The 24,243-nt window shown below is 46.5% G+C and overlaps 1 protein-coding gene across 1 annotated transcript in view; it reads right to left on the bottom strand.

The window, feature by feature from the left end:
* LOC135399880 (uncharacterized) overlaps positions 1–24,243 on the bottom strand; it is an 85,991-nt gene that overhangs the window by 13,613 nt on the left and 48,135 nt on the right. Inside the window, exon 3 of the mRNA XM_064631614.1 lies at positions 20,720–20,837. Within this exon, the coding sequence (XP_064487684.1) occupies positions 20,720–20,837 (118 nt within the window). The remainder of the gene's footprint in view (positions 1–20,719; positions 20,838–24,243) is intronic.

Below are 24,243 nucleotides of genomic sequence, written 5' to 3'. Positions count from 1 at the left end.
GTTGGTGCATAAAGCATTTTTTAATCGAAATTTGGATAGGTAAATGAAACAATACAGGCAGTTGCGGATCCTGACCCTCGGTTTGGAGTGGAGGGGCAGTTTCTTTGTCCGATCGCGTTGTGGGGGCGGGGGAGGGTTTGGAGGGACCCCCCCCCCCTCCCTCCCCCGACGCCGAATACGCCACTGCCGTTTTTGATTGACGGGGATATGGTGCCTTCCCCCTCCAGTTCAAATTTCGGTCCGATGACCAGCATTTAAAATCCTTCTCATTTCATACGTGCGTTATCCAGGAGGGAACCTATACCTATGGAAGTAGGCCTCATTACACGCCCTATATGTGTCATCAGGTATGTTGTCATGACGGTGGCGACGACCAATCAATATGACCAACAAAGCACTGAGGGAGATATGTTTATTAAGAAAAAGAAAGGAAAGCACAGAATGATAGGTTGCGCCTGCCAGCGTACAAGGCCCAAGAGGAAACCCTCTCCCGCAAAAATGCAGCACTTTATAGAGGCAGTGTACTGTGGCTTGCACAGTATACGCTGGAGAAGTCAATTCCTCGAGTATCCTGCACTGGTAAAACGCCCAATGCCTCAGTAAGGCAAATCCGACGACTGATGTTTGCACCGAATGTATATTCAAAGCGCAAAGGGAAAAGAAAGGGCCAATTATTACAGCGGCATGCACGGTAGTACGAAGGAAAACAGGATGGGCCAAGAGAAACGACATGCAAGTTCCAAACAGAGGTGGGGACATTACTTTTTGAAAAATAATTTGAAAAGCATATTACTCATTACTTTTCAGTGTTTACTAGCGTGTTACTAATGTCATTACATCCTCCGAGAAGTTTAACACGATCCTCCATCTTGAGAAAACTTGAGCGACTGACGGCACTGAAAAACGGCCGCGACGCACGGTCGCCCATCACTCATGTTTTCACGAGAAGGGGTTTGTCCACCAGCTCGCCATGCGTCTAACGTCACATTATCTCTAACACGACCCTCCACCTAGTTTGAAGCGCGCAGAGAGACCGGTGATTAGGCTTTATTTCGTTACGGATTATCAGTGACAGTAACTAGAGTTTCGGCAAAATGCATATACGAATGATTTAGTCGAGAGATGACAGCAGTATCCAGAATCTAAATGATCAGTGAATCGATAAAATGAAAGCGTAGAAGGAGTCGATGTTCGAAGACCTGATCTTCTTAGTGATCCGATCGGACACTAACACTCTCAGAGCAGAACTTCACCGCATAGCACGTTGTGCGCCGCGAACCACGAATGATAGGGTTTTCGCTTCTGATTTGGAGAGATGGAGGGGCGTACGCCTTTTTGTAGCAATTATAATGTATGGAAAATTGCTACAAAAAGGCGTACGTCACCCTGACCCTTCGAATAGGACGCGGTAACCCAAATGGTTCGTGACAATGTTGATGGCGGGCAACGCGTTATGCGGTGAAGTTCTGAAGTTCTGTTCTCGTCACCACCACCACCATCTGTTCTGAGAGTGAAGATGCACTCTTAAAAATGAACTTCACCGCATAGCACGCTCCTAGCCAACCATAATCTCGAATAACATCGTTCTCTCGCCCTGATTTGCTGGAAAGGTGAGGCGTACGCTATTTTTGTGATAATTATGAACTGCGCATAAGTGTCGCAAAAAAGGCGTACGCCTCCCGTTTTGAACAAACCAGGGGGAAAGACCGATGTCATTCGAGACTACACTCTTAAAAATGAACTTCACCGCATAGCACGCTCCAAGCCAACTATCATCTCGAATGATATCGTTATCTGCCCTGATTTGTTGAAAACGGGAGGCGTACGCCTTTTTTGTGACACTTATGCTGGTCATAATTGTCACAAAAAAGGTTTGGCCCCGTTTTCAACAAATCAGGGAAGATAACGATATCATTCGAGATTATGGTTGGCTAGGAGCGTGCTATGCGGTGAAGTTCATTTTTAAGAGTGTACGGTTGGCTAGGAGCGTGCTATGAGGTGAAGTTCATTTTTAAAAGAGATGGCAGCAAAAAACAGTCTGGAGATTTTTCTCGCCCCTTGCAAGGCGCAACACGTAACTGCGTGATCTTAGACGATACTTCGACCCGACTTTTCAACCCAAAAGCGACGAGTACAATGACATTACGCATACTCGACCGTACACTCTTAAAAATGAACTTCACCGCATAGCACGCTCCTAGCCAACCATCATCTCGAATGATATCGTTATCTGCCCTGATTTGTAGAAAACTGGGGGCGTACGCCTTTTTTGTGACAATTATGAACAGCATAAGTGTCACAGAAATGGCGTACGCCCCCAGTTTTCTACAAATCAGGGAAGATAACGATATCATTCGAGATTATGGTTGGCTAGGAGCGTGCTATGCGGTGAAGTTCATTTTTAAGAGTGTAATGTAATAGCATTATCCACTCGTTACTGCTTCCCGAAACATAATGCATGATCACTACTCATTTACCGACGTGCAGCGCATTGTCGGCACTGCATTACTTTTGTGATACGTTACTACCCCGTCTCTGGTTTCAAAGGCACGGAATCGTCCCGAACCTGGTATAGGAGGTATTTTCGCTTACGACACCAGCCTCGCCAAATGTGATGACGCACGCGCTTACCACGACAGCCGGAAACAGACCACCTCTTTCATTCCCGAGCTCACCTCATCCATGCCATGCAGCAATCCAGCGTGTGGAATTCGCGATACCAGCTCTCTGCGGAAACACGTAATACCGAAAATAACGCAGGCAAAGGAGACACACGTCGCGGGCTCCTTTTCGCTGGTCTGTGCCGCCTGCGGTATTGATTCCTGTTTCGAATGGGAAGGTAATAAATGTCCCGTATATACAAACACAAACAATCCGGTCGACCTTTTTACGTAGCGAAGCCTCGTTCATAACAAGGAAATAGGAGTGGAGCACGACGACGTCAAATCACGGGGCAACAGATTGCACGCTTCAACCACTTGTTCTGATGGTGCGCGGGTGCAGGTGTTGTTCGACGCGGGGATCTTTTTTTGAAGGCTGTACAAAGGGAACGGCAGGAAAATGTCACATGAACAATGGTCGCGCTGGCGGCGGCGCTTGCAGGAGCATGGCAGCTGTCGGAAGTAATGTTGCGTGAAGGAAATTAGTAGATCTTTCTGTTCTGCCTCTCTGATTAACGCGTTCGACGATGGCTGCATGCAAAAAAGGTGGGACGGACGCTCTAAGAACTACACTTCACCGCATAGCACTCTCTGCGCAATGACTGATACACTCTTGAAAATAAACTTCACTGCATAGCACGCTCCTAGCCAACCATAATCTCCAATGATATGGTTATCTGCCCCGATTTATTGAATACGGGAGGCGTACGACTTTTTTTGTGACAATTATGAACAGTACACATAAGTATCACAAAAAAGGCGTATGCCCCCCCCCCCCCCCCCCCATTTTCAATAAATCAGGGCAGATGACGATATCATTCGAGATGATGGTTGGCTAGGAGCGTGCTATGCGGTCAAGTTTATTTTTAAGAGTGTAGGGTTTCGCTTCTGAGTAGAGGAGAGAGGGGGCGTACACCTTTTTGTGTCAGTTATCATGTATCTAATTTGACAAAAAAAAAGGCGTACGCCCCCCTCTATCTCTTCGAATGAGAAGCGATAACCCTATCATTCGTGGCAATGTTTGGCGCAGAACGTGCTATGCGATGAAGTTCAGTTTTTAGAGTGTAAGTGCGCGTCGTGGAAGAAGAAGAAACAAAAAGTAAACGGCAAAAAATAAAATAAAATAAATAAAACAGTACCCCAAGTGTGTTCAGTGACCCTAATTCAACTATCGGTACAATTTCGTTCTCGACCTTTTACAGCCCGAATGGATGTACGTGACGGCACAATCTTTGGTAGCACGCAAGACTAGATTATACCTTGCAACTTTTCGGCGTCCATGTCACTCCGATGTCTGCTGTCTTTTACGCAGACCCATCTGTTACGAAACCGCGTGCCCTTGCCTTCGTTCGCCTCCGTTCGCAGCGCGGGAAGACAAAAGCCAAGGCTATAGCGTAGATCTGCGTTGCGCTGTGGCCGATCGAAGGGCTATACATAGTAACGGCATTGGCCCACGAAAACCACCAACTGCCTTTTGTTTCCTTGCTTACTATTACGAAGCCCCGTTCAAAATATCCGTTCATTCGCGATGGGGGCGGCATATGTTCAAGGACGCAGTATAAGGAAGGATGTATAGGGACGTTGTCTGTATAATTTTGGTATTTGGGGGAGTGGCACGCCGAAGGAGAAATAGATTACGAGCGGAGTATAAAGAAAGCAAACATACCGATCTGCTGATGATAACGGGAATCACCTGCGACGCGTCGTCATGGGAGTGCCCTCGTGACTTTGCATTATACGCACTTAGAATATAAGAAAATTAATATGCGCTTTCGATGCGAAATTTATGAATGACGATGTACATGATGTCTTCAGGTAGTCTGCACAGTTTGCAGATATACCCAGATCCACTCCCTGAAAAACAGAACTTCACCGCATGATGGTATCGTTGTCGCCCCTGATTTGTTGAAAACAGGAGGCCTGCGCCTTGTTGTGACACTTATGCAGTACATAATTGTCACAAAAAGGGCGTACGCCTCCCGTTGACGGAACGATGTCATTCGGGATGATGGTTGGCTAGGAGAGTGCTATGCGGTGGAGACCTCTTTTTAAGATGCCGCTAGAGGCGCTATCTCTGGGAAGGCCCTCTGGGATCTTGCCCCCTTTCCGGTACACTCTTAAAAATGAACTTCACCACATAGCACGCTCCTAGCCAACCACCATCCCGAATGACAACGTTCTCGTCCCTGATTTGTTGGAAACGGGAGGAGGAGCCTATTTTGTGCCGTGCATAATGACACAAAATAGGCTCCTCCTCCCGTTTTCAACAAATCTAGGGCGAGAACGTTGTCATTCGGGGTGATGGTTGGCTAGGAGCGTGCTATGTGGTGAAGTTCATTTTTAAGAGTGTACACGCAATATGCACGAGGTACTGACACATTTCCTCCACCTTCTTACAGCCAAATGACACTGGCTACTTCATTTTTTTTTTCTCGTTTGATTCTATATTTTAATGTGTACCACAAAAGACGTTGATTCCGTTCACGTAAAACCATCTTGTAGGTCACGCCCGCACCTAGTTCTACGAAGCAACAGAAGTTTGCATTGAAACGCAGTACGTATTCTAATTCCGAAGGGCCATTTTCCACAAAGTATGTGACGCGTATGGTATTCGCGCTGACTCGAAATAACAGCTCCACGTGTATAATAGGCAGCGTACGCCTTTCAAACGACACAGAAAGAAAATGAAGAACGAAGAGCTCCATTCACGATACCATCAGCATTGATTAACCATTGAGGAAGGAAATAGAGGTGCGTTCTATATAGAACGCCGTGTGGTAGAACGGTATCGAAAGTAAAACAAAAATAAAAGGCTTCATTCTTTGCAAAGAAAACGGAAACACCACGAAAAGGAAGGCGACGACCGATTTTCTTTGCCTCATTAGTTAACGCGCGTGCGTTTAAACTGAATTTTCTTTACGCCGGAGTTCAAGAAAAAAAAGGAAAGTGGAGAACGGGAAACCGGAACATAAAAGGGCGAAGACGGGAAAGGAATTTGAAAGCGAGCGTTCGACGAAGGACACGATGGTTGATGGGTGATGGAGTGAGGGTTGAACTTCAGGGACGAAAATGGAATGAACTGCAGACATCCACCTTTTGCACTGCCGGTGAGGTCGCATAGAGGCATTTCTGTTTGTGTCTCGTTGAATAGAAACAAAGAGCGCGAACGATAGAGAGCGCATTGACAAGGTAAAAAGAAGAAGAACAGGTACGGGACCGAGTTAAGGTAACACACTCTTAAAAATGAACTTCACCGCATAGCACGCTCCTAGCCAACCATCACGTCGAATGATATCGTTATCTTCCCTGATTTGTTGAAAACGGGAGGCGTACGCCTTTTCTGTGACAATTATGAACCGCATAAGTGTCACAGAAAAGGCGTACGCCTACCGCTTTGAACAAATCAGGGCACATAGCGATATCATTAGAGATAATGGTTGGCTAAAAGCGTGCTATGCGGTGAAGTTCGTTTTTAAGAGTGCAGGAACACTTCTACGCTCAAGATGGTGATTGAGGTATTTCACCGTCACCACGTAAGGTTCCCGTTTTCAGCAAATCAGGGGAAAGAACGTTGCCTTGTCCCTTCGGATGATAGTTCGCGAGGAGTGTTCGCGAAGAGTGTTCTACAGATGGTTTCTTACTACTTAAGAGCCAATATGGCAGAACTTTAGTGGGATGGATTTGACCATTGACACATTAATTATGTCATAATGAGGAGGGCTGGGCTGCAATATGGCGAGATGGCAATAGAGAAGAGGTCGTACAATAGTATTTCCTTTTCCTCATAAACAGAAGTATTCGCATTTCCTATTTGCCGAAGATAACGTTGATGACGCCCGATTCTTCCTTTCCTGTGACCTACACTTCCCATCACAACCGATTGCTCAAAACCATAAACTCTTGAGAATGAACTTCACCGCATAGCACGCTCCTAGCCAACCATCATCTCGAATGATATCGTTATCTCCCTTCATTTGTTGAAAACGGGAGGCGTAAGCCTTTTTTGTGACACTTATGCCTTTTATGATTGTCACAAAAAAAGGCGTACGCCTCCCGTTTCCAACAAATCAGGGCAGGGTGAAGTCTCTCCAAAGTCAAAATAAAGTAGTAGTAGTAGTAGTCCTCAGGGCGTCAGTCGTGGCGTTGCCCACCACTGTGAGGCCGACAACGGCGAGCCCTTTCATTACCAACACCACAACCACCACCACCACCATCATCATCATTTTTAAGAGTGTATAGCGAAATTTTCATCCCATAATCATTCATGTAGTAGTACACTCTTAAAAATGAACTTCACCACATAGCACGCTCCTAGCCAACCATCATCCCGAATGACAACGTTCTCCCCTCTGATTTGTTGAAAACGGGAAGAGGAGCCTATTTTGTGCTCATTGTGCACGGCACAAAATAGGCTCCTCCTCCCGTTTTCAACAAATCAGGGGCGAGGACGTTGTCATTCGGGACGATGGTTGGCTAGGAGCGTGCTATGTGGTGAAGTTCATTTTTAAGAGTGTAGTTGTTGTTGTTCATCGTATCCGACATACCCCATTCAGTACTTACAAGAAGAATGACGGCGACACGTGCAGACGTGTCGAAAGTGGCCTTTTCGGACTGGTCCCCGATCAGAGACAACACATAAAGGGGAGGCGGGCTATTCCAACAGTTCAACAGAGGGCTTGCGATACCCTATTCACTGCCCACATGCCCCTATTGCACAAAATAAACGGCTTGCATTTAGCTAACCCAATTTTGCTGCTTTATTACGAAAAGCATGTAACAAATTTACCCATACGAAACTGAGATCTTCGGAAGTCAGAGCGTCAGAGTAAAAAAAAAAAAAATGTCCGGATGGACGCTTTCATTTTCTCCGCGTGTATCGTGAAAGCTCATTGGAGACGCTTTTCGAAACCCGTAACTCGATGAAGTCAGGCAAGCCTGGCTATCGTGTTTACCTCCAAGCTTTCATGACGAACTTCCTGTTGGAACCTCGTTACATCCCGCAATAAGTTCGCATCGAATGTGCTCAGCAGTATGAACACATCCCCACTTCCATTGCATATCACGATCAAGTCATTAGGTAGAAGAGCAGCCGCAAGCGGATATGCTCCAGTGAACGGATGAAACTTTTCTGCTAAGCACGATGGAAATTGATGTTCTGAGGCTGGGACACAGAGAAAGGACGAACTTCCCTCTTCATTTATTTTCTGCTAAATATGTTTCAGGAGATGTTGTGAGTCCTCCGATGACAAGGTTCAGCTGTATAGGTATATAGGGGGAACCAGCGGATGAGCAGGATGAGCAGGCGAATGATATCGTTATCTGATATCACTTGTTTAAAACGGGAGGCGTACGCATTTTTTGTGACAATTATGAGCAGCATAAGTGTCACAAAAAAAGGAGTACCTCCCGTTTAAAAAAAAAAAATCAGGGCGAATAACGATATCATTCGAGATGATGGTTGGCTATTAGCGTGCTATTAGGTGAAGTTCATTTTTAAGAGCGTATATACTGCGGCAAAGTTATTTCAGAGCGCGAATTGCAGCGCGTTTACCGTAACAGCTCATGCGATTTTGTTTAGAGGGCCTTGATCCATTGTCGTCGAGGAAGATGCAAAAGCGTCGTTGAATAAAAAAGAAAGAGCGAACGCCTACAGACGGGATCCGTCATTAACATAGCAGACGAACTTAACGGAGCCAATATGGCATCCCCACACTCAGACGTGCGTTCTCAGACGTGCGCAATTATTTCTACAGGTTATACTGTATAATCGGTGGAAATAATTACGCACGTCTGAGAACTCTGAAAAATAACGCCAGCCGCGCCTTCACCCAAAGCCGCACACAGAGCTAGTCTAAGTGCTCGGCGCGATCATTTTGCATCATTTGCCGTAGCACAGTGGCTCCGGCTTCATAATAGGACTGAGAAAGAGGAAGAGGTTGTAGTTTATAGCCGAGATTAAAAGCTCAGCCCAGACGTACATATTTCGAACGCATTCGACCAAAGCTTTGCGAGACAGATTGTGTGTGTGTGTGTAGGATTTAGCAACGTATACTACACAGAAGCGCTTTGTGGCGATGCTGCGGTTCGCAGTGAATTATTATTGTTATTATTATTTTGTTAGCGATATATTTCGGTTAGTTAAAACATGGGTAGGGTATTTTTGGTAATTACGGATCCATTATTTTCTTGGGTAACGCGATGTATCTCATCCACCTATGAATCACTGAACACAGAAAAAGCTTACGTGAACAATATCTTGTCAAAATCTTATATTCACTAAAGAAAACAGAGAATCATCGTCATCCAGCACACACGCAGTAGACAAGCAAGGTATCTCGACTTGGGGAACCGGGAATATATGTCTCCAGATGATATGGAACTTCGTACACTCGACTTCTTTACTTCACTGCATGCCACTGGTCTATAGCCGGGAGGGGGGTAGGGGGTTCAGCACCTCCTAAATGGTAGCTTTGATAGTGCACTTGGGAGAGGGAAACGAGTAGGAAATCCTCCTCTCCCATGTGAAGTGCATATAAAACCCCTCCCGAAATATTTTTTTTTTTTCTGGCTAAACGCCGCTGCTGCATGCAACCATCCAACTTTACCCGGAATGATGATGGCGGGACTCAACCCGCTGTCTGTCGGTTCTATATAGTCTGCTGATGGTCGTACGAAGGCCGATGTCGAGGACGTCGCACGTAAAACACGCAAGTATACGGATTATTCAGTGATGTCACTTCATCTAGAGCGCACTATAGCTTCGAAAAGGCGAGGCTGCCGCCATGTAGGTCGAGCGAACGTTCGTTTCGGTTTTCATTCGCAGCATCGTGCTATTTAGAGGACTGTTAACGTCGAAAACGCGGCCACTACCGTGTCCATATTCACACCAGCGACGTTCCCCAGAATACTCCAGCGGAAGACGCGAAACACGTGGTTGCTTTCAGTTGCCACGTAAGCGCGATCTCTCGACGCCACGTCTTTTCGGGGACGTTCAGACGCAGATCTGCCACGCGTTCCGTAGCAGACGACAGGAAAAACCGCAGACGCAGACGGTATCGCAATAAGTACGCACTCCCGGTACGACACTCCCGATATTCTGGCACCGTTGAGTACTCAACCTAACACGCGGCGCAGTTTCTGCCCTGTGAGCAGTAAGCTATCGACGGAGATGCCCAAACCACAGCTAGCGAGGCTACAAGACAGTTAGTGAAACAAACGATTTCGACTTTTCGGTGGAATTTTCGTCATGAAAACTGTAGAAGGTCAGCAATATCGCGGGCTATTTTAATCCTGAAATACAAAAAAAAAATATATATATATATATATATACAGGGTGTGTGCAGAAAAACATGACCGGCATTTTTACATGTAACTCGTTGTCTACTTAGCCGAGGAACTTCCGGTGGCGCACGACGGCGTATTTATGCGTGCGAAAGCTACAAAAAAAAATCCTGGAAGCCATACTCAGTGTAAAAAAATAAACAGAGCGCGAAAACATGGGCTTCCATGCATTAGAATAGGGCGGTCATGACAGTGCATGGTAGTGCATTTCGGTCTCATGAGAGTTATGTGCAGGCACCGCTAGGGGTACTGCCGATGAGCATCCATGTGGGACATCGTTTCGATTTATGCACCGATAGCTCCCCTAGCGGTACTTGAACAGAACTCTCCTACGTCCACCATGTTGCCCTTTCACATACACCCTGTTGTCCACCATGTTGCCCTATTCTGATGCACGGAAGCCGACGTTTTCGTTGTTCCGTTTATTTTTTAAGCTGGGTATGGCTTCCACAATTTTTCTACAGATTTCGCACGCATAAATGCGCCATCGTGCGCCACCGGAAGTTCGTTAGTTAGGTAGGCAACAAGCTATATGCCTAAATGCGGGTCACGTTTTTCTGCACACACCCTGTATATATATTTATAGTTCCATACGCAGGCTTTCATAAGATAAACGGCATCCTGATATGGGTAACATCTTCGTCATCGCATCGTGGGTGGCTAGATATTGAAGGCCCCAGATGTCGCCTCTGTGTAAACGCTACTTGACAGCCTTGTTAGGTGCTACACAGAAACGAGCCGTCGTAAACGTAAATCTTCCGGCAATCGTTTCGTCCTCGCAGGCTGTTGTGGACCGAGCAGGAATCCAAAGAAACTCGCAGAAATAAAGGGGGCCTGCTTGTAATGTGGCGTTCATAGCTGCGACATAAAGGAAGGATTGGGTGGCAGAAAGAATTTCTGTAGGTGCTATCGTAACTGTGTCTGCTGTGCTCGTTGAGATACCATATGCAGCGAGTGAACTTTCGGATAGCAATGCGGTGAAAGTTACAGCGTTTATTCCACATATTTCACTCACAGGGGAGCGCAACAGTCGCTAGCAGTTTGCTGCCATGATGTCTAGGTCCTGAGCGCTTATATGCCTTACCCTCGTGCGCATCGCATTCGGGGGTCATTCGGTGTTTCTATGTGGTTGTGCTGTGTATATCGTATTCACCGTAGCCGTGCATTCACACAAGCGACATCCTCACGGAATATTCTAGTAGAAGAAAAAGCAATAAACTGGCTTATGCGGATCAAGATCGCGGGTTGGATCCCAGTCGTTGACGGCATCAATATGAAAGAGGAAAATGTTGCTTCCGGCGCCGTGTGTCGGACGTGTTTGGCGCGTGTTAATGAGCCTCTGATGGTCGGAATTATCCGCAGTCCTACCCCACGGCATGGGCAGCATTTCGCCACAGTGATGTACACTGGCTTCCCTTACGGTTGTAAATCTATTGTGCCTGCTGGTAGTCTTGTGAGCATGTCATATTCGTACAACATGATTCGTGAAAGAGATCACTGAATTACAACTACATAGTATTTCGAGAGGTTTCGGTTAAATAGTAGCCCTATAGTAACCGGTCTTTGCTCAGCTGTGTTCGCATGCCCACGCCCATCTCTGCCATGTATAAACTGCAGAACATCAGGCATAACGTAGGACCCAGAACGTCACAGAGGAACGTGATAGACATAGCTGTTCTGAGGCGAGGGACACACACACAGAGGAGCTCAACATAAGCTCGAAGGCGTCAAGGAACATGAAAAACTGAAGCTATGCAGCCGTCGAAAAAAAAAAAAAAAAAAGCCAGACAGCGGCGGGAACCGAACCAAACGCCACTGGATTGTCGGTCGAGCGCGCCAACCGCTATACTCTACGCTGGCAGCAACGTCTTTCCAACGACTTACCCAGCGGCCTCATTCAACGAACGGGACACGCATGCACTCGATGCACATTCTCTCTCACATTATTTTTTTCTCATAAAGAGACGTACATACAACACAGGAAGACGCAGCGGCATCTGGTGAACATGATAGGTCGTAACTGCAGCACACAAACAGGACGAAACAGGACGAAAGGGTCTCCGGAGAAATTAACATCTTCACCAACAACACGTACGACCATCATTTCAGTTTTCAGCCTTCAACACTACAGGGTGTGTGCTATGAAAAGTCAGTCCCATTTTCACTCGCGACGCGATAGCTACTTGACGGACAGACTTCCGCTGCCACACAGTGAATAATTTATGCCAGAGAAACCTACGAACAACACTCCGCACTGTGTGGCAGCGGAAGCCTGTCTCTCAAGTAGTTATCGCGTCCCGCGCGAAAGTATGACTGACCTTTTGTAGCATTCACTGGCTGATAGACTTTATGTAGAGTTTAAATACGCGTGTTTAAACGAGTTTGAATAACACAGCGGTGTCACAACTCGTTTCGTCCAATAAAGTCTAGTTGAGATTTAGCAGTCGTCCGTGTCGTCGTTCTTCTGTCCGCGTCTTTTTGCTGTCCACACACCATGGAACGTGACGTATTCCCTTGATCTTGAGGAACAGAGCACAGAGACAGAGAATTGGACAGAACGAGCGGTGTGGATGACTCTCATCGTGTCCACTTCGTTCTGCTCATCGACCTCACTGAAATGTATCCTTTTACTTTTGCTACTAGACTCTAAAAACAGAACTTCACCGCATAGCACGGTGTGCGTCAACCATTGCCGCGAATGATAGGGTCATTGCTTCTGATTCGTTAGAGAGATGGGGGCGTATGCCTTTTTGTGGCAATATGGGATATATGAAAGTTGCCACAAAAAGGCGTACGTCCCCCTCTGCCTTCCAATCACAAGCAATAAATGGATGGCGCATAGCGTGATATGCGGTGAAGTTCTATTTTTAGAGTGATACGTTCCGCGTTTCAAGTGTTGTTTTCGCCGCGGACTCTGTGCGCACTGCCTCCCCCCCTAAAAAAACAAAAAAAAACAAAAACAAATGTAAGAATAAATAAATAGTCCACAGCATGGCGTATGCCCTATCCCTTCTTATTGACCTTCCGAGATCACGCGACACAAAGATTCAAAGGAGGTGAAACTCAGCCCCTACGCATACATCCCTTGCTTTCCTTTCCTCCAGAACACCCTTTCAGGCGCCACTTTCTTTCCTCCGTGGTGTTACCCTATATCTACTGCATGTGTGGCAGAGATGGATCATTTCACCACCTTGGCTTCTTCGTACTGGGAGAGTCGTATGGCCCTTCCGTATGGAGATGACCGAAGAAGGGGAACTTCCTAAGGACAGGAGGTGCAACGCAAGAAACTCGAGGACGTCTGGCTTTGTAACTAGATCTTCAACTTGTCGATATTCCACATAGAGAAGTGCGTCGCATCCTCATGATTCGCACCAAGCTCCAAGGCTATCGTAGCCAACCTGACACCGTTCCTTTGAATACAAAAGGAACAGGATCCATCGTTTGCGTAACTCGTGATTTATGGCCCAAAGAAACCGCTATATACGTTTTCCTCCTCTCTCTTAAGAAGCGCGACAATGCAGAAGAGCCCCACGTCGGGCTCCCCAAACCATCTCCTGCGACGATTGGACAAATTGTTGGAGGAGGCCAATGAGTGTCCGCTCCGCATCGTCGGCTTTATTGAGAAGGAGAGAGAGAGAGTGTGGGGGAAAGCAACCGCGGTTCGTTTCGCTCACAAGCCACGAAGGATGCAGCGGGCGAGTCCCGTTCCTTTTGTATTGGCGCCAAGGGAACGGTGTCTACTATTTCTCGAGGAGAAATTAAGACCCCTTCGCTTTCATAACCATGTTTAAAGTGACTGCTCTTGCAATGGGAATGCGGCCATTTCATCGAAAGTCGTTCGTCAAGCTCCACTCCAACGAGTTACTCTGCCAGTTGGCTTTATTGGACTAACAAAGATACGCGAGAAGCGAAATATAACTCACGAGAGTCTGAGACGCATCTAACGATTGCAAACGGGGGGGGGGGGGGGGGTCGAAGAAGCTTGCCGTTGCCCCATAAACTCCAAAAGGGATTCCAAGCCTCGCATTGCAGTTGACCAGCGACGGACTCCTGCGAGACTTCTGACTTTAATCGCAAATACCGGACGAAATAGCCTACCACAACCTTTCTTTTTGGACTCGGTGGTGGTGGCGAAGATGAAAAACCGCTCTCCGTGATTGGCCACGCTGAAAGATCTTGGACTCGACTCTTCTTGTGTATCTGCTTTTGCTGCTATAGCAGTCGACTGCGAATTACTACCCTTGTCTTCAAAACAAGCACGCTCATATGTCTGACAGACGTAGACAAATACTTTTTTGTGTCATTTTTTTTTTCTCGACAGAAACGCGATTTGGGAGGTCATGCCATCAAACACCGGCAAACTTGGAGATCAGAAAAGGAAGAAAGAACGCTTCTAACGACACCAGAGGGCCAGCTGGGGCACGATCGATGGCGCTGACGTTGGCGCTGTTCATTCAGGCCTGATTTTATGAATGAAACTTTGACGGTAGCGCCCCCCGCTGGCGTCCATTCTGCAGGTTTCCTTTGTCTGCCACTACGCACACGCCTTCACGTACACCTTTTTTAGGTACGGGTGCAAAGGCGCCATTTCGCCTTTTATTTTTTATTCTCTCCCTCTGCGCCCTTTCTTTCTAATGTTCGTGTTACTTCCGGCATTTATTCGGTGCCCTCTATTTTTCTGCTAGCCAGACGAACGGGCAGAAAAAATGTTGACGTTCTTTTGTTCCTGGTGTCCGGCGCTGCGCCGAGAAGCTTGCGGAAGGATGAAGAGGGAGGGAGGGAGCGAGGGAGGGGGGACGCTAAAAATAGCTTTCAGCTTTGGGCCCTGAGCGAATGGAGGTACGTCCACAATGAAAAGGAAGTGTACGTTGTATGAGCTTTCTATATATTTCAGTGGTAACAGATGGGATATTAAGGAGGGCGCAGGAAATAAGGGAAGGATAAACAAACACGCGCGTCTGTTCACTCAGGATAAGAGGGTTTCAGAAGAGTTCAAAGCAAAGTCGGTTCGGCTGGTGCTTAGTTCTCTATAGAAGAATGGGGAAATATGACCCGGTCACTCAAGTCCTCGCTGCTAGAGCATTGCATTTTCCGTTGTGGAGTGGACATTTCTTTTGAAGGAAATTGGTATTTATCGTGTGAAATCATTCTTTCTAGCTGCCCCAATTTGCTGACAGGACAGAAACGATGATCTGTGTGATCAAGAAAAAAATGTGGTTGCACGGGACTATGCAAGGATGCGTTGGATAGCGCTGCTCAGACATTGCCATTTGGTCATAGTGATTTTCTGCGCTTCATTGTGCCTCGGATCCTTTCCAGAGTAAACTGTTTCCCACTCAACGGTTTCGAGCACCTTGCTGGTGTGCGAACTGTGCGCGGTCTAGAAGCACAATATCTCAGCTGAAGATCACGTGAACGCATGGAGCACCATGGTGCACGTTGAACAACACCAAGTTGAACAAGCAATTGAATTACCCCTTATGTAGTTGTACGGTAATCGTAACTACGTACGAACATAGTTAAACAACTTTTCTTGCCGTTGGCTATAGTAGTTTAACTGCCAATAAAGGGTTCCGAGTTCTCAAACTTATCCGAAAAAATCCGAAACTTCGGATTTTTCCGAAAAACTCCGCATTTGCGGGTTCCAGTAATCGAGAATTGAGCACGCAAATAATTCATGCCTGGATGACTGGTTGACTGGTTGGATCGTTTCCTTTGGTGTCGAGATTATCATCTCGCATCAAGTTTCAGGAACAATTTAGGACAGTGAGCCAGGATAGGACGAGGATAAGTCTTATAGCTGTTTATGTACCCTTTATGATGTTCCTGCAATAACGGTACTTTCTTCGTTTTCCCAATTCTCACAGACGAGCTGTTGCCGGGAAAGCTGCCATTCCCTTTCGACATCAGATATTTTTGGTGGATCGTACGTTATCGGCTTTGCATGCCCTGATAGCGTTGCCGCCATTACGTAGGCGCAGTGGTAACATACACAAGGAAGGCTTTCTATTTTTCAGTGGTAGTGCGCGTTCGCCAGAAGAACTCCCTATCGTCTGCAGAAGACACTTCACCCCACCCGGTGCACTGTAGCATCTCACGTCAAAAGGCAGCTCGAAAGTCTGCCGTGTATCTGACGCTTGCGTGCATTGCAGCAGGCGCAATATGACTAGATTTCGTGACACAGCGGGTATATATAGTGGAAGAACTGACGGTCGCAAAACTTTCGAGTGTGTAACAGTACGTTTTCCAGAATTCTTTGCAAACCAGTCTACGGACAAAAGTTTGAAATTCTGCACAAGTTGCGCTTCAGTCTTCAGATCTTTAAAATGCGAGTGTGAGAGCGATTTCGAGAACAAAGCGTCCGTTATATAATGTGGGGTGAAGACGTCTTTGCCAAATGCTTGCTACGAAAAAGCAAGATATTTTGCGACGAAAAAAAAGAAAAAAAAAACGTTGGGTAATATGAACGCCCATACTAATCGTTTAGAAGTAGCATATGTTTAATTAAAATCTCGCCGCCTAAAACAGAAGGCAGCATTTAACGCGTCATATGCACGATACGGTAGCAATACGGCAGGAATAGAGGACGCGAACAATGCTTTCGTTTAATGAAGCTCTTCGAGGCAGGTGCCCTGGAGCACACGGAGTAGAAATGATGCGCATTGGAGTATGCTTGAGTGCGATAACGACCAGGACTACGAAGCTGCTTGAGCGGGCTCCCTTTTTTGTGCGAAGAAAATCCTTTGTGTGGAGCAAGGAAAGACAAGAACGGCTCTCGTGGATGTACAACCACATTGGAGAATTCGCTTCAACAATAGAGCAGAACCGAAGGGCACATTTTATACCGTGTGAGCGTTTTATGATCATCATCAAAGAACTAAGGCGCGTGAAGAAAGCGGGAAAAATTTATGCGCTACAGTGGGCGTTCTTGAAAGCACACTAGATATCTATTCAGTATTCAGACATAGGAGATGGGCTATGGCAAGTACCCTGCACGTCTTGCTTGCCGTGAGAGAAGATGGCACGTTTCAAGGAATGGAGTTGCGTCTTTAATATAACCAAATAGATTTTTTTTTTAAGTGGTGGTCGCATCGGGGAACCCATAAATGAGACCGTACAAGTATGTTCGGCACCGGCCGACAATCTACCCGGTTAATTGTTTCGGAAAGTGTTTCAATATTAAGCGAATTTTAAAGATCAGCGCTGCTTCCGCGGCCGCAGAAGCTCCGGCGGCGTGACGTCACTCTCTAAGCGGAGGAGGGAGAGAGAGAGGAGGAAATGCGCCGTCCGGACCATGGTCCAGACGCGCCCGCACTCAAAAACAGAACTTCACCACATAGCACGTTCTGCGCCAACCATTGCCACGAATGGCAGGGTTATTGCTTGTGATTCGAGGAGAGAGGGAGGCGTACGCCTTTTCTGTGCCCATTATCATATATCCAAATTGACACAAAAAGGCGTACGTCCCCCCCTCTCTCTTCGAATCAGAAGCAATATCCGTATCATTCGTGGCAATGGCTGGCGCAGAGCGTGCTATGCGGTGAAGTTCAGTTTTAGATTGCACACGGCCACGGCATCCCTTTTCTCATGGTCGCGCCTCCATTGGTTCTTCGGGAGTGGGGTGTTCTCGTTTTTCCAGAGAGGGAATTCCGGCATACTTTCAACATCCGGCGTCTGCTCTTGTCATGTATTCCGTCAATCTACGCCACAATTTCGCGTGGGATTTTCGATACCGTGGTCAGTGGTCCAGGAGGAATAGAACGACACTGTAGTTTCTAAATTGACTAGAACGTGATTGAACTTCCCGCGTTTCCCCTTCTCAGCGCCGCATTTCGAAGCTAGCTGTGGCGCTGCCCATCGGCCCGGTTATTGCTTCCTCAACTTCTACAATGCTTTGTACTCCAGCTTACATTAGTATTTTTGTACAAGCGGAGGACGTTTTATTTTAAAGTTGGTTATCGCGATCATTCTACGAATTTTTACAAAGTTGTTGCTGTTGTCTGCTACGGTATTTGTACGTCCGCTTCTCTGCGTTCAAAATTCAAATTTCCATTGTCCAATCATGATGTAGATCTCGCTGGCCGATGAGTAGCGCCCCTAGCAAATCGTGCGGACAGGCGTTATGACATGGCCTTTATAATCTAGTAGGCCATCGTGATTATCATCTACGTGCATCACCCTATATTTTCCCAGGATATTGTTTCTCTCTGTCATGGCGAAGTATCATAAAGTGAATGTAGATTTTTGCGAAGTCTGACGTCATGAGGTGCCCAATCAATACCCTCGCGTCTGGCAACATTGTTCTTTGAAATTCGATTTTCGTCACCTCACTACAGCTGCCTGCAGTCTTCCAACTTGGGACGGAGAACGGAGACGCGCTGCTGCTGCTGCTAGCTCACAGACGCCGGAGCACTCGGAGACGTCACTTATACGCCTGTCACACGGGCAGTCTTCAATGATAATTGAAACGAATGGTCATTGAACAAGTGCGCAGCGCCACCAAGAGTGCAACGTGTCAACTTCTGAAACAGCATTAGATCATATGCTGTTTCAGGAGTTGACACGATGCACGATTGGTGGCTCATCTTTGAGAATCCGAAACTATGAGGTTTTGTGAGATCTTTCGGCATAATTCGTGGAAGTGCGTATTATCCACTTGTTTTACTCCGTGTTAGCACCGCTAAGCCACTGTGGCTGTAAGCGGCGTACAAATGTGGACAGAGGGGGAGAGGACAGCAGGAAGGAGTGGAGGACAGGGGGTTGGTATGCGTCCTGATCCTGAAGTCAAGCTCTTAGTCTAGAAAACATTTGTACGCTCTCAGCTCGAGTACGCCCGTCTCATATGGAACCCTCACCAAGGATATCTCATCAACAGTATACAGTCAGTGCAGAATAAGGCAGCGCGTTTCATCCTTTCGGAATACGGGTTGGATGCAAGTGTTACGTCCATGAAGGAGTGCCTCTCACTCCAAGACCTAAGTATTCGCAGGAAGGCTGAAAGACTAAGCTTTCTCCGTTCACTGTATTTCCCCATGTCGCGTCAAAAAGAAATGTGTTGCAAACCACCAACATTTTTGTCCAGGAACGATCCCTGTTTCAAAGTTGAACCCATTTTCGCTTACACTAATCACTATATGTTCTCCCCACTTTTGTCATGCATTCTAGATTGGAATGCCCTTCCTCAGGCCATCGTCAACGAACCCTGCCCCGAAAGACTCAAGGCATTGTGCTATAAATATTATTTCGTGATAGATTAACTTCCTTGACCTTATATGCTAGATTACCTAGATCTTGTTATAACTTGTCGTAACTTCACCTTCTTTCGTGCGTCTCACATATTTATTTGTTTACGATGTGATCATGCTCCTCATGTAATGTGTTCCAAGGGACACCTTTATTTTATTTTTATTTATTTATTTATTTATTTCCACAAAGTGGAGGAGGCGGGAGAAAAAGCTATCAATGTAGCTTGGCAAGGCCCCGACTGCAAAGCAGTACAGCAGCAACCTTCACAATACATCAAATGTATACACATAGGAGGAAACAAATTTATTTACAAATGTTTGCATAACGCAAATTGTACACTTGAACACAACTTTATACAAAGAGCGCAGACTTGCACCACGCTAAATTCCCGTTTCATAAAAATAGCCTTTTTAGTTCTTTATTTGTAGGTATGGTAGCATTTGTATCAAAACCAAACTCGTTTAATATTCGGTGTAGTAACACACTCAAGCTTTGCTCACCACGTGACGTCCGCACGCCACACTCTTAAAAATGAACTTCACCACATAGCACGCTCCTAGCCAACCATAATCTCGAATGATATCGTTATCTGCACTGATTTGTTGAAAACGTGAGGCGTACGCCTTTTTTGTGACAATTGTGAACAGCATAAGTGTCACAAAAAAGGCGTACGCCTCCCGTTTTCAGCAAATCAGGGCAGATAATGATATCATTCGAGATTATGGTTGGCTAGGAGCGTGCTATGCGGTGAAGTTCATTTCTAAGAGTGCAGGGCAAGTCCACATAGCGTCTCTCCTGGTAGGATAACTCTTGTTATCCAAAATGAGGTTTAACAGGGGTAAAAATTCAAGGTTTTTATTCCTAAAGGATGACCTGTAAGTACTTAGGCATCTATATTTAAGGAAGTCGGTTGCTCTTATTACTTGATATTCCTTAGAAAGAACCTTGCTCGAATGGTGTCTGTCGACATTCGCAATGACACGCATAAATTGCTTCTGGATTTTCTCAATTGAAATCAAATTTTGCTGGGTGGTGCTACCCCATGGCAGTAATTTCATAAGCCAAAGTGTATTATACAATGCTATTTTAACATGACAGGGGAGTATGTTTCTAAACCTATAAATCTTGCCAGTAATGTTAGCAAGTTTGGAACAAAGGAGGTCAATATGTATATTCCATGATAATGTTTCTTGGAAATGTACACCTAAAAACTTAACTCTATCGACGATTTCGATAGCAAACGTTCCCAATCGCAGGTCTCAAACCATACCCACAGCTTTATTTTCCACAGCTTAAGTGAAATAAATGAAATGAAATGAGAAATATCCTACGTACTGGTCTTTGAGGAGAGTTTCATCTATGCGTCATACGAAATAAATAAAATATCGTTTTTTTTTCGTTTTTTTTCCTTGTAATACGCGATGACACAAACACAAGAGTGAATACAAGCTTTGCTTACAAGAGTTGCTTACCTTTTCTCACGAGTGACGCTCTGCATCTCCCCGCGGAGCAGAAATATTTTGTGCGAGGACAAAAGCAATCCTGGTGAGTCTTGCATTGCTGATTCAGCACATTCCTCCGGCACCATTCCTGCAAAGGTAGTGGAAGAAACTTGAATGCCGTCATGAGGAGAAAGCTCTCCTTAAGTCATTTCTATGCTGGACGACTTTATACTTCTTTTATTCACAGCGGGTAAGCACAATATGCAACGGCGAGGCAGCGCACCCACGTGTCATTTGGTAGTATGTACAAGGCACATACATTTTAAGACGAGAGAAAGATTATGACAGCGAAAACTGTTTTCGTTTTGCGTTTGTGTCTGTGCATCCACGATTTCGTTCCCTCGAGAGGGACATACTAATTAAAGCTCTAATTACGTTTTCAAGTGGATGAAATAAAACGTTTGCACGAAAATAAAGCATAGAAATTACACTGGGATAAATTGCAGCGCAAATTGCTCATCCATGGAGGGCAGAGAGGCGGGAGAGCTCACATAGGAGATGCGATCTGGCTGCAAGTTGCTTGGGTATATAGTCTGACTGCTGGGAATAGGACGTTGCACATCACAGAGGCTGACGTTATTAATGAAGCAGTAAAGGTAACAAAGTTTTCGTTTTAGGTCCTGTGTGTACTGTGCAAGAAATAACATGCGCTCTGCACTCTCAGAAAAAAGGGTGGGGCAGTTACACCTTTCAGGAGGCAATAGTTGTCGCATATGCGGGCCGGTGCTAGGGGTGTGCGGGGCCGGAGGCAAAGGCACATCGCGGGGCCTGTTTCACATGATTAAGTGCATATTTGATATTAAAAAAAAAAGTAATCCCTCGCTGAGGGCTTCGTGCGCGGGGCCTAAGGCGCTCGCCTTACTCGCCCCCCCCCCCTATCGCCGGCAGTGCGCATATGGGGCGTATGCCTTTTTGTAGCAATTTGGATATATGTAACTACTTCTACCGCCCTTTTACACCCTTTGTGAGACGCTATGTTGACCTAGGTAGTAACTATAGACATTACCACCTTTTCAACCCTTTTTTCTCAGAGTATGGAAGGACTGCATGCAAGGAAGATGATCGCGTAAAGGTAACCTGCCGCGCGCCCGCGCGTGCGCGTGTGCGAGACGTCGTTGATCTGTACCCCCTCTAGTACCCCCTCTCTTGCTTCAGGTAACCCCTAAGTGAATAAGTGATGCAGACGTCATTTCTTGACGTGAAGAGTCCCAGGTATGTACATTGTGCTCTGTTTATATCAGACGAATTTTCAGTGAGACAACAACAACAACAATAAATGAAGGAGAAGTGATGATAACATGGGATGTCTCCCCGTGGTAGCCACGGGACCCTACCACAGTGAGGAACGAGACACCGCGTCCGCCACGTCACATGGTTAGGTAACGGCCGGAGATGGGGCCGGGTTTTCATGGTCACGCTGCACCGCTGTTGCCACCTTTTTAGGGTGCATATCGAAACTGATGTGCAAGGTGCCTCCTCATGCACTGCTTGGTGTATGAAGCGGGGATTCCGAGCAATACTAAATGTGGCGCCGTTGCTGAGGGCAAAATTGAGACTGAGGCAGAGACGCGCGAATATTACCTGGAGCACGTCGCACGAGTAACCTTGAGTGGCAACCGTTACCTCTCACAGCGTTCCGAACCCTAACTGTGCTGCCACAACACAAAAAAAAAAAAAAAAAACTTCGCAACAGCATATAAGGAACTCCGGAACTTCCCAAGCTGCCAACATCACGGTTCATCGAAGGGTCAACGCCAAACACTCCGACTAGGAGCCATTGACTGTTCATGACGCCCTGAGTGACGACAAAGCCCCTCTGGAAAGCACGGGTATGCAGCTTGGGATGACCGAACAAAATCCATCGGCCATCGCGAAGGAAACGACCAGCGAACGACATCTTTTCGGCTAGTTCGCCAGCTGACTCCCTTTGATGACATTCAATACCAGGAAGAGGAAGTATCACCGAACCCCGCCTGTCTGTCCTTCATCTTTGACTCTCGAATCAGCTCCGAATGTGAACATGTTGACAAGTCTGCGACCCCGATGGATTGTGCCGTACTTCGAAACCTGCGGCTACAGGACTTACGACCGCGTTGATCTCTACTGCTACAACTTCGCCGCTACCAACGGACACTGCAGCGCCACCTCTTTCGAAGTGAGATGAAGACTAGAACGCATTTTCTGACCCATGGCGTCCTCTATACGCGACGGAGTTGACCCTAACCTACCGCAAGGTCTAGGGTCTAATATTTTTTTATTTCTCCCTAGTAGAAACGAAAGCCGTCTAATGGCAACCCATCAAAACAGATCGTCATAACCCGCCCTGCCACGTTTCACTGGCTTTGTGTATTTACTGTCTTTGCGCTGGCCTTTCTGTTGGTGATGCCCTCAACGTGAGGGACGGACATCACGTTCTACGTGAACTTCTGACGCCACCTACTCAAGCGTTGTACACTTGTGCACTGTTGACGATGGTTCAGTGAAGCCGACTCAGCTGGCCAGTGCTGCATGGCGACTTTTGTCGTTGTCTGATCGATACAAACTAACACAGAGCACAGCTCAGCTCCTACTCATACATAGCGTTCATCTGTAAATCAAAAATTGTACGCACCAACTTCATCTTAAGACACACATATCTCATTCGACTTTTCGTAGAGTCCTGTAGCGCACGACGGTTAGATGTAGACCGTGATTGTTAGTAAGTTCTGCATTTATAATGCATGAACGCCCGGAACTTACACCCAGAGACAGCTACGCCAGTCCTGCATGTTGCGAATTTAGCCGCCTAAGCAGATGATCGCTGCTTTCATCTTATACGCACGCACTGGAGGTAATGAACTGGATAGTCATCCAATGACGTCATTTCCCCAGACAGACAGACAAGGCCCCCTGGCGGTATCGCCAGGTCTAAGAAAGAGCCGATGAATGCTGACCATTTCCGATTAACTCTCCATTATGATACGTCCGCTATTCTTCCTGTCCTGAAGGGCGTCGAAGTAATCTCATTCTATGTCACAAGTCCTTTCACAAGTTTCTTCCATCACGACTTCTGCTGAGGTCGCCCCACAAAAGTGTCGGTCTTCTAGAGCAATCACGCTCGAATCACGTTGCCTTCCTAGTCCCTTTTTGTTACTTCCTCCCACGTCCTCGCTTCCCCCCCCCTTTTTTGTCTTTGAAATTCCCTCCCTCGTATAGTATTTCAGGAGGCGTTCTCCCCTTCCTTTCCCCGTCTGTCTTCCATTCTTCATCTTCACACTCGGACGGCTAGAAAGAAGTCGCCCGGTATGCAACTCAGCAGTCGCACGCCACCTTCTCGCCAGGAATTCCTTATCAAATTCAAACCTCCTCCCGCATTTCGCTGTTTCCAGTCGACAAAGCGTAAGTGTCTCCCCAATCTTTTATGTATTAAATGGCTACCTCGAAAGAAGCCGTTGAAAAAAAAAAAAAAAAAACCGACAGAAGCGGACAATATTTTAGGTCGACGTATAGTGGCA

The sequence above is a fragment of the Ornithodoros turicata genome, chromosome 7 (assembly GCF_037126465.1).
Source record: "Ornithodoros turicata isolate Travis chromosome 7, ASM3712646v1, whole genome shotgun sequence".
NCBI classification, from domain to species: Eukaryota; Metazoa; Arthropoda; class Arachnida; order Ixodida; family Argasidae; genus Ornithodoros; species Ornithodoros turicata.
The sequence above is the reverse complement of the archived record's forward strand: the minus strand, read 5'-3'. Positions and strand labels throughout refer to the sequence as shown.